The 10,500-nt window shown below is 39.9% G+C and overlaps 1 protein-coding gene across 1 annotated transcript; it reads left to right on the forward strand.

The window, feature by feature from the left end:
* Positions 1–510: 510 nt before the first annotated feature.
* On the forward strand, positions 511–10,495 carry leng8 (leukocyte receptor cluster (LRC) member 8). The gene is made up of 15 exons (XM_041988625.1): positions 511–915; positions 1,835–1,964; positions 2,599–2,730; positions 3,005–3,082; positions 3,339–3,759; positions 3,919–4,090; positions 4,173–4,343; positions 4,481–4,729; positions 4,811–4,975; positions 5,065–5,359; positions 5,486–5,587; positions 5,682–5,750; positions 5,846–5,975; positions 6,095–6,302; positions 6,386–10,495. The coding sequence occupies exons 1-15, from the start codon at positions 875–877 to the stop codon at positions 6,546–6,548; spliced, it is 2,526 nt and encodes an 841-aa protein (XP_041844559.1). The 5' UTR covers positions 511–874; the 3' UTR covers positions 6,549–10,495.
* The last annotated feature ends 5 nt before the right edge of the window (positions 10,496–10,500 follow it).

Below are 10,500 nucleotides of genomic sequence, written 5' to 3' on the forward strand. Positions count from 1 at the left end.
ATAGTATAAACAGGACAGATTTTATTAATGCAGTCACTTTATGCACATGGATGTGGAAACCACCCAGCCTTGAAACACACTCATGTCATTTCTAATCTTTCCAAGTCCTATTTTTTTCTCTCCCGTTTATTATTATTATTATTATTATTATTATTATTATTATTATTATTATTATTATTATTATTATTATTATTATTATTTCTTTACATGGTCATTGTTAATATTATGATTGCTGAGAATATTTTCTTTTCACCACTATACTTGTCACACAAGTTGATGATCGTCCATTGATATAGCAAATTTGGTCCTGCGTCCAGGTTTTAGGTTATAATCCCGCCCCGTTCCTTATGATGGACAAGCCAGTAGATGAATGGGGCACTGATTTAAAGCTGAAATTGCATTTGATTGGTTGACCTGTTAGGGGGTGGGACAGAAGATCCGGGTAACACGGACGTCAGCTCTACCTGAAGAACTGTATGCAGGGAAAAACAACCAACAGCAAACGTCACTAGACTTGGCCAATTTCGCTTATCTGCCATTTTGTATCTCTGTAGTCCAGTCAGACGAAGTTGGTCGTCAACGGAGAAGGGATAAATGTTCAAACTTTAACTCTGTTTTTTATTTGTTATTTTTATTTGCTGCTTGCATTAGGTTGTATTAAAGTTTATTTTGATGATTAGGTGATGAATTTGCGATCGACTCAGTGTTTCCGTCGTAGCTACACAATTTGACACCTCATCGGACTTGTTTACCTTTTGAGATAGAGGAACTAACACCAACGGCGTTAGCCCAGTTTCTTGCTCTCCAGCTAGCTTAGCTAGCTAACAACTGCCCTGGCGTTAGCGTTCTAACGCTAATCTATACCTGTGGTGAAATGGCGGCCAACACGGCACAAGCAGCCCCTACAACAAACTGGTAAGTCAACTCTATATCAGCATCGTGAATGTAATAAATAAGAAGATTACATAGTCGATATTTGTTATGTCGGCATCGAGTACTTAAGATTAAATTTTAAGCTGGCGTTAATGATATTTTTGTAGATGGCTGTTGACAAGTGTTAGCACCTCTAAAATATGCTAGCTCTATTTGCAGGCCGTTGGTTTAGCTAACAGAATGCTAACCCGTTAGCTGTGTTCGTTCTAGATCATATATTCTGATGCAAATGACTGGTGTTGTGGCGAGACCCTGCAGATTATTAGGTTTACAATTAATCTGTTTAGTAATCATTATTGTAAATGCACCAATTATTTGTTGCATCATAAGGTTTGTATAATTTATATATATGTTGAAATGAGCTAATTAAGTTACATTTAGATACTATTAATTTCAATATTTTGTTAACATATTTGTGTAAACATACTGAAGCGATTTTAAATGTAATGTATCGCTCGTAGTTATAAAAAATACTGACAACCAGGAAGAACTTACATTTTCACCAAACCGGTTTGGATTTTTTTTTTTTTTTTTTTTTTTTTTTTTTTTTTTTATATGGGAGACTATTTGCTTCAACCCCTGTGTGCTTTGATTTTATTTAAAAATAATAAGAATAATAACTCGCAAGTGTGGTTTTATGCTGGATCATTTGTTTCTTTGTTCCCTTCAGTTGTCCCAGAAAATTCTAGCTCACTAACACACAATGTCTAAAATATCAAAATTTGTCAGACTTTAAATAACTTACAGCCTTTAATGTCTCAACTTAAGTTACTATTGTAATTACATTTGTATTGTATGACTTAATGATTTATATTTATAATGTAGGTAGAAATCTCTTTATGTGTCAAGTTATTTTCCAAAAGTTTTCCTAATCTGACAAGTTTACCTATGTTGTTGGCAGGTCGTATGGTTCTGGAGATGCTCAGGTCCATGAAAATCCAGAGTGGGAGAAAGCAAGACAAGCCCTTGCATCCATCAACAAGAGTCAGAACTCTGCTAAGTCAACACAAGACAACCAGGCCACTGCAGAGGTGTGTCTTCATCTCTTGTATTTTGTCCTTTTCAGATGGAGTGCTGTAGTAATTATTTAGTTAATTATTAGTCATTTAGACGTTGGTCACTTTGGTGTTCCTCACAGATTCAGTTAGACATACTCATGATGGTGAGTTGGAGCTTGTGAAAAACCTGCATGCAATCTGTCACATTTCTGTGAAAATAGTCGTATGACAAATTTCTTTACATGACATAATGCAGATCAGACTTTATCCATGCTAAGAGAAACGCACAGTTGTTACAAGATTTTAGCAAGCAGATTAACTATCACACCTGCTCCTCAGAAGAGACCAAGGTGCTCACTCATATTAATGTAATGGTTTCCATGTCTGAAAGGAGCATTTAAGTTTATTTATTTTTTTGTTGTATGCTCATAACTTGAGCATATAGTGCATATCAGTATTTATATCTACTAAATACTGATTTGCACTATTCGTATTTGGTAATGATCAGGAAAGTGATTCAAGTGTTTTATCTCATGGTGGATAGTTTTTAGTTTTTGTGCACTTTTATGTGCTTTTCTTAGTCAGTCCTGTCTCTACTGATTGACTTTGGCTGTATTTTGAATTGTTCTGTAATGCCAAGAGTATTTGTGTGTGTTGCTAATTTCAGGCAGGCCAATTTCAGCCAGCAGTAACTGAAGCTGCTGCCATGCAGCAACAGTACTATCCGTGGTACCAGCAAACTCAGCAGCATTACCCTGGATACTCATACCCCTACAATTACTACTACCCCATGGGACCAGTGAGTACAGAAAAGAATTGTGTGATGTTGCATTTTCTGTAATATAGATATTGCAATATGAAAAAAAATAATTTTCTCTAGATTGCTTGAAGGTGTTTATTTGGAAAGTATTTGTTCTAGAGTTATTATGGAGACTTTTGCCTGGAGTGTGCACATTAATGTTAGGCGGTTAGTTTAGCATTGTATAGTGCAGTCCACAGAATACTGATGTGACCCCCCAAAAAAGTGGGGAAATATATCCCAGCCTTATTTTTTTTCTTCCCTTAATTTCCAGTATGGAGCTCCGTACCCACCAAATCAGTATGGTGTACCTCCTGGACCATACCCAGGAACTCCAACTTCTAATGGACAGGTAAGCGGTATTAGATTTCTTACTAAAGTCCGATTTTGGATATGGATTGTAATATCTGTAAGCTCCTCATAAAGTTATATCTAAGTGGATGTGATTGGTGACTCCACTAAATCTTGAAGCTTGGAAGCAGATTTTATCTAACTGATGTTTGATGTCATCAACAGTAATTTCACTTTCCAGGGACATCTGTTTATTCTTTATCTCCAGACAATTGGATTTCATTGTAATATTAAATCATCTTTTAATCCTTTCATAGCCTCCTCCAGTCCCTGGAATGGAAGATCAGTCTCCCAGCTACTCCTCCCAATCACAACCTCCTCCCCCTGCTGCTCCCCAGCCACCTCAAAGCCCAACAACTTCAGAAAACCCACCTCCTCCCCCTCCCCCACCTATTCCTCCTCCACCCAATTCCCAGTTCCCCCCTCCCCCTTCACCAAATGCTTACAGTACGAACACCATGTCGTACCCACCTGGTGACCCCAATCAGATGCAAGTCTACAGTCATTCCCAGGGAAGGCCAAACTATGGCCAAAGTTTCCAGGCCCAGAACACCTATCAACCCCCTCAGAATAACTCACAGCAACAACAGATGCAGAATCAGTATGCACCCGGGCTAGGCAGGGGAGAGGCCAACAAAAACCAAAAACATGGACAGCAACTCTGGCACCGTATGAAACGTAAGTTGTTTTGTTTTTTTCCGGATAGTGGATGTGTTTAGGGTTTATTTGGTCAACTAAAGTTAAACTGTAGTATTTTTCCCCATCCAAGATGTTTATTTAAATGGAAAGAACTCCAAAAGAAGATGATTCTTTGACTTAAAATTTTCTGCTTTAAAGAAGCACCAGGGACAGCTGCTGTGAAGTTCAATATTCCTAAGAGGCCCTATCAGGTTCAGTGTTCCTCAGTTTCCAGTCAAGCTTTCCAACAAAGTGAGCAGTCCTCAGGGTTGAATCCAACACCTTCATCTCCAGCTACTGCGAGTGCTGCCCCTGGAGGTGTTCAGACACGGTGAGAGCTGCTCTGTCTCCACTAATTTGATTTCTTTCATATTTGTAAATGGTATTTTGACTTTGAATTATTTTGTCATCAGACCCCAGGATTGGCCCCAAGCAATGAAGGAATATGTGCAGCGCTGCTTTACAGCATGTGAAACAGAGGAAGACAAGGATCGAACAGAGAAGGTGCTTAAAGAAGTCCTGCAGGAGCGGTTAAAGGATGGCTCTGCCTACACCATTGATTGGACTCGTGAGCCATTACCAGAGTGAGTTTAGCAGTGGATTTGTTTGTGAATTTTGTAATTGTTTGTAGCAAGTTAAAGCTTGCTGAGTGAAGCTTGAGTGGTCGTCTTGTGAGTTGTTGACAGTTTTGCCTGAAATGCGAGTCTTTGTTCTTCTGTAGATTGAAAGTCAAGCAGTCTCGTTGGGAAGCCATTCCACACCATAGAACATCAGACAGTTCAGTTAACCGTGGTGGAAGTACTTTGGCTTCTGTTTCAAGAGGCAGAGGAGCTGGACACAGATTAGGCCACTACCGAAATATTTTTTCTCAAAGAAGCCCATCTTCTAGTTCATCCCGATCCTCCTCTCGCTCACCATCCCCTTCACACAATCGTCACAGAGACCGCAGCAACCAAAGGCACAGACGGAGGTATAACAGCTTCCTCTCCTTGCTTTGGGTTTTTAAGTCGTCCTGTTCACCTGCTCACGTCTTGTATATCTGTGCTCCCAGTGATTCTGGCTCACAGTCAGACAGCAGCATCTCCAGTGACCTACGGCCTCAACTGTCAAGACGTAGTCAGAAAGGAGGACGTGGTCGTGGAAATGACAGGGATAGAGGACGTGGAGGTGGAGAGAGAGGACGAGGAAGAGGAGGAAAAGCTAACCGAGGAAGGCGGTAAATCACAAGATGTTTGAAATGTTTATCATTTCTCTTGGCGCTTTTCAGATAGTTAGTGTAAACTTCAAACTTTTTTTTTCTTTCAGAAACATGGATGATTCAAATTCAGCCGGTGGGAAGAAGAGGAAAGGTGGGAATGCCGGTTTGGATTTCCACGACCCGGACAGAGAAGCTAAGAAGCAGAGCAGAGCAGCTCGTTTCCACAAACAGCTGCGTTCAGAGCCGCTGGTTCTAGCAATCACTGCCTTGGACCTACCTGATGGAACACAGGAGGGCCTTAGCTGGGAGGACTGCCCCATTGTAGGTACATGCCAGGACATCACCAAGCCCTACTTAAGGCTCACTTGTGCCCCTGACTCCTCCACTGTGCGCCCTGTGCAGGTGAGTTTTTCTCTCATGTTACCATTCTCTAAAACATAATTCTTCGATGTTTGTTGTTCTTTACCTTTACACAGTTAGGTTTCACAATCTTTAGGAAACAATTCATTGTGATTTGCTTTGACCCAGGTGCTTAGAAAGTCTCTGCAGGCTGTCAAAACCCACTGGAAAACCAACCAGGACTACGCCTATGCCTGTGAACAGATGAAATCTATACGGCAAGACCTAACGGTTGGTTTTTCTAAAGTTTGATTTATTTAAACCCCCTCCTCCGTCTTTATTTCTGTTTTTATATTTGCTTTATTTTTCTCTTCACCTGTGCCAGGTCCAAGGAGTTCGTACTGACTTCACTGTGGAAGTGTACGAATGTCATGCACGCATTGCCCTGGAAAAGGTGAGCCTGTCCAGTTTTACTTATGGCAGTGCTGTTACACCTCCATAAAATGATAGCAATATTTTCAATACTGGCTCAATGTTAACTTTCTTTAGGGAGACCACGAGGAGTTCAACCAGTGTCAGACTCAGCTGAAAGCCCTGTACAAGGAAAATCCCTCAGAGAACGTTGGAGAGTTTACAGCTTATAGATTGTTGTATTACATTTTTACTAAAAACTCTGGAGGTGAGCAAACACCTTTGGTGATGAAAAATGTTCTTTAAATCATTAGATGTAAAAAATAAAAATCTATTCCTTTCATTCTTTTTTATTTTACAATGCTGGCGCTTCATTTTCCCCTGCAGATCTGACCACTGAGTTGGTATACTTGACCCCAGCACTCCGGGCAGATAAGTGTGTGGCTCATGCTCTTGCACTCCGTGCTGCCTGGGCGTTGGGCAACTATCGCCGTTTCTTTAAGCTCTACCTGGAAGCCCCACGTATGGCTTCATATCTCATTGACAAGTTTGTAGAGAGAGAGAGAAAGGTTGCACTTCGGGCTATAGTTAAAACGTAAGTTACACTCCAAAAACATTTGTATTGCAAATTTTAGGTTCTTGCAGGCTGACTTGTGTCTTTGCTTCCTTTGTCCACAGATTCAGACCTGACCTGCCTGTTCAGTATGTGCAGACTACTCTGGGCTTCCAATGTTTAGACTCCTGTATGGCCTTTTTAACTGGCCTAGGTGCCAGCTTCACCCCTTCTGATCCCACAAAGATAGACTGCAAAGCCAGCACAGCTACTTTGGCTGCTTCCTGAGTGGGAGGGTTGGGGTTAGTTCAGAGAAGGGGCAATCTAAGGGACCATCATGGATCCTGATGTATTGAATGCACTCCACTTCAGATATCCCAGCCAGCTCAGATGAAGTAGAAGCAGTCAACACCAATAAGACCCACATAGAAAGATAGAAGTGTAAGCTGCTGTCAGACCTCAAATGCAGATTTAATTTTCTAACATAAGAGATTAGAACTGTTCTTAAAAATGAGGGAGAACATGTCTGCACACACTGTCACACAGATTTGCAAGTTAGCCCTAAGTCTCATCATTCTACGAGGCTAGAAAAGAAGAAACTGTTCAGTTTTGGGATACTGTAAACAAAACACTTAGATACCATGAAGTCAGTGAACCAGAGCAGGAAGGCCCTTCACCCTCATGGTTCCTTTTCCCTTATCCCAATCAGATTTCACCGCTAACAGTGTTCTGTTATGTTTTCTTCCCTCCTCAAGTCAACAGCTCAAAGACCTGAAGATTCAAGTCTTGTCAGTCAAGTCATTCTCCCAACGCTTTGCTGTTTGGAATCAAGCCTGCAGAATCAAGTCAGTTCATTCGCGTAAAGACTCTTAGAAGATGCCAGCAGTTCCTCTGATAGAAGAGGTGGTGGTTTGTATATCCTACCCTGCATCCTGTGTTTTTACGGTGTCTACAGTTGGCTCCTCATCCTGTCTTTGTTCTCCATGTGGCCTATGAAAGAAATGGACTCAGGCCTAAAGTCTTGTTCCTGATGTGGCAGTATTAATCCACTGGTCACAGTTACAAAATGTTTAATCAGCACTGGGAAGAAGCTTCAATCTGATGCTCATTGACTTTGTTTATGATAAAGGAAAAGTGGTCATCAGATGAAATCCACATTCCTTCACCTCTAAAGTTGAGCTTCATCTTCTGAGACACAGTTGCCCACACAGAGAGTTTCTGCTTCAGAAGTTCCCGATACCACCTGGAATCCAGCAAAGCCCTGTTCAACAGTAGTCCCCGTTTTTCATCAACAACCTTGATAGCCGTTCAGAAGAATCGGGCTGTGAAGCTTCGGTTTTCAGCTTTCAAGTCCTGCATGGCAGCACTTCAGAGGGAAACCTTACAGCTTCATCAGGGAGGAGTAACAAGTGGTTTGTATGCTACACCTGGCTCTGATGTCTGCGAGGCTGGTAAGAAAGAGGGACTTCTGGAAGGAGGTGGATGACGGCCCAACAGATGTTGCCTCATTTCTTCTGTGTTAAATGTTGTGTGTCTTTTTTTTTTCTCTGTTTTTCTTTTGGATATCAGTGTTGGCCTTTTCTCCTTAAAAATTGGAAAAAGAATTATGGAAATGCTATCAAGGTTTAAGTAAAGTTTACAAGTTGATTTTTGAGCAAATAGTCGTAACAAATCAGGAAATATCCTAAAATGCCTAAACTTAAGTTGTAAAAAAGAAACTTTAATTTTAACTCCACCGATGCACGCTGCTGTCTGAAAGTCAAAAGTATTTGAGTTCTTGACTTATTTAGGCAGTAATGAAATGTAAAGGTCTTTGTAAATTGAGTGCAGTTTAATGGTTTTATGTCCTTTTCCTAATAGTTGTGAAAAGTGTCAAATAAAAGCTACAATGGGGCCTAATTTAGAGAACAAGATGGTTTTCCTGATCGGTCATAAGAACTGTCTGGACTAAGTTCTCCCATCTGTGAATATTCCATTTTTTTGGGGGCTTTTTTTTTTTTCTTTTCAGGGGCCAGAGGAAAGCTGGTTAATTCTAGTTCTACACACGATGATTGGAAAAAGCTTTGTTACATTAACTGAAGGAAGAACCGGACAGGGCAACAATAAGAAAAACATAGTCCAAGCCAACAGTTTTATGTGCTTCTTGTCACCATACCCTGAAAATTAGATCTTTATTTTACATATTTGTGCTGACAGTGAAACTGAAGGTTGGCTTTGTTCCTCACAATTAAACCCTTTTCTTCTTTCATATTACATAGTATTAATTATCGCTGCAGACACACTATTCCAGGATGGTATATTTGTTTGGAGTAGGATTTGGTGCAGGCTTGCATGTTTCCTTTGGAACCGAATATATTATTGTAAATATTGTGATTTTCCTTGAATTAGTGCATAGTATATATATTTTTTTTTCTTTTTTTTTTTGGTTGTTTTTTGTTTTAATTCACACATGGGTAAGTGTGAGGTTTTCAACAAATTGTTTATGTGACTATAAAGCTGAAATGCAGTCTGAATGTAATGTGGCTGTAGTGGAGGAGAAATCTTAGCACAGCCTGGAAACATTTAAGTGGCTGGCGGATCAAATGGTAGTTAAACCAGAACAGACTTCATAATATGAACAAAATGGTTGTTGAAAATGTCCCTGTAGGCAGTGTGTTATCTTTCTGGCACTTGGGACTACAGTTGCCATTTGATATTAACACAACAAATTAATAAGTTAGCAGATCACATGTGTATTCCCAGATGAAATGTCCATCACTGTTATTTCAGCAGATGTTTTGTATTAATAATCTCATGTCCTTTCTTTCCACCTTCATTTACTCTGTCCTCTGCTGCTCCCTCCCCTCACTCCCTGAACCCTCCTCCCACACACCACCACGCCTCTTGTTCTTCAGCTTGTAGCACTGCTGCATTGCAGGAGCACACGGAGTGAAAAGTGGGTGAACCTCCTCCAGACGCCTGCCGGGGAGAGTGAATTGTGAGCAAGTCTTGGTTTGACTCACGTTGAAGCCATGCAGCTGGTTAAATACATGGGAGCCTTACATAATGAAATCTGGAAAGTGTTTATCTGCTGCTAATGTGATTTGCTGCTAACTCAAATATTTAAGATGCATTTATGTGCAACATGACACCTGTTTAGTTTCAGAAACTGCTTGATGATTGACCCTGTGCTGTCCTCTGTTTGTCCAGGTGCATTTGCACTTAATAAGCTTACAGTTTGTTGGAATGAGCAATATTATTTAGTTTTTTGTTTTTTTGTTTTTTTTCCTTGCTAATTACAAATAATCTGTTTTATGTTTGTTAGATTGACAGATTTCTTCATCTACAGCGTTGTTCAGAGCTTTATTTTGAGACGGATCCCTCAACATTAAAAAGTGCATCTGGACATACAGAACAAACTTTTCCCAGATCGTTTTGGGGTTTTTAAAAATGTATAAAATCTATAGATTCATATTGTGATTTATATGCTCATTCTAAGAAATGACTTATGTATGTGATCAGCTTGACCTCTGTAAGGTTTTTACACAGGATTAAATTGTGTACTTCTGATGCCTCAGGATTTATATGCCACAGGATTTTTTTTTTCTTCCTCTTTTGATTGTTTCTTATCCCCAAGAAAATTCACTTTTAGATGACTAACAATGCACATTTTCATTAGTTGTTTTTCTCTGGTGCCAGATTCATTTTTCTTGTATTTTGTTTTTATTTGCTCCCATGTTGCTGTATACCTCCATTAGTCTTTGTAACTCCTTCCTTGATGCGTGACACTGGAAGATCTGCCATCTCGCTCCCTTCACTCGTTCTTTCCCTACCATTTCTGTTAAACTCGTCTTTGTTTGGATTTCTCTTCTCTGTTCTCACTTTCTCTTACTCCCATCTTCTCCCCTGCATGATGCTCTTTCTCCCACAAACCTCTAACCAGTATTTCTCTTCCCATTCTTTTTTTTTTTTCTTTTATGTCAAATGTTTGTGACCATTTGCTACGTGCAACTAGTCACTCTCACTAGTAAGTATTGTTACATCTGCAGTGCTTTCATAATTTATGTTGCAGCTCACTAACATCAAAGCTGAAGGTGTATCTGCAATTCCCTCTCCCACCACCCCACTTCCACTCCTATACAGATCTGACATGAAAAACTGCCATTTTGTAAATATTGTGTAAATACTTTTTGAATTAATAAAATTCAAAAATAAAAAAGCATCCTCAGTTGTTACTTCAGTGGAGGGAAAAACAAGAGTT

Source organism: Melanotaenia boesemani, chromosome 6 (genome assembly GCF_017639745.1).
Source record: "Melanotaenia boesemani isolate fMelBoe1 chromosome 6, fMelBoe1.pri, whole genome shotgun sequence".
Classification (NCBI taxonomy): Eukaryota; Metazoa; Chordata; class Actinopteri; order Atheriniformes; family Melanotaeniidae; genus Melanotaenia; species Melanotaenia boesemani.

What these genes read in the sequence shown, in the direction of transcription:
- leng8 (XM_041988625.1), top strand. Translation starts at nt 875, where the DNA reads ATGGCGGCCAACACGGCACAAGCAGCCCCTACAACAAACTG. An exon ending in ACTACTACCCCATGGGACCA is followed by an intron (nt 2,731 to 3,004) that starts GTGAGTACAGAA and finishes CTTAATTTCCAG; the next exon opens with TATGGAGCTCCGTACCCACC. An exon ending in AACCAAAGGCACAGACGGAG is followed by an intron (nt 4,730 to 4,810) that starts GTATAACAGCTT and finishes CTGTGCTCCCAG; the next exon opens with TGATTCTGGCTCACAGTCAG.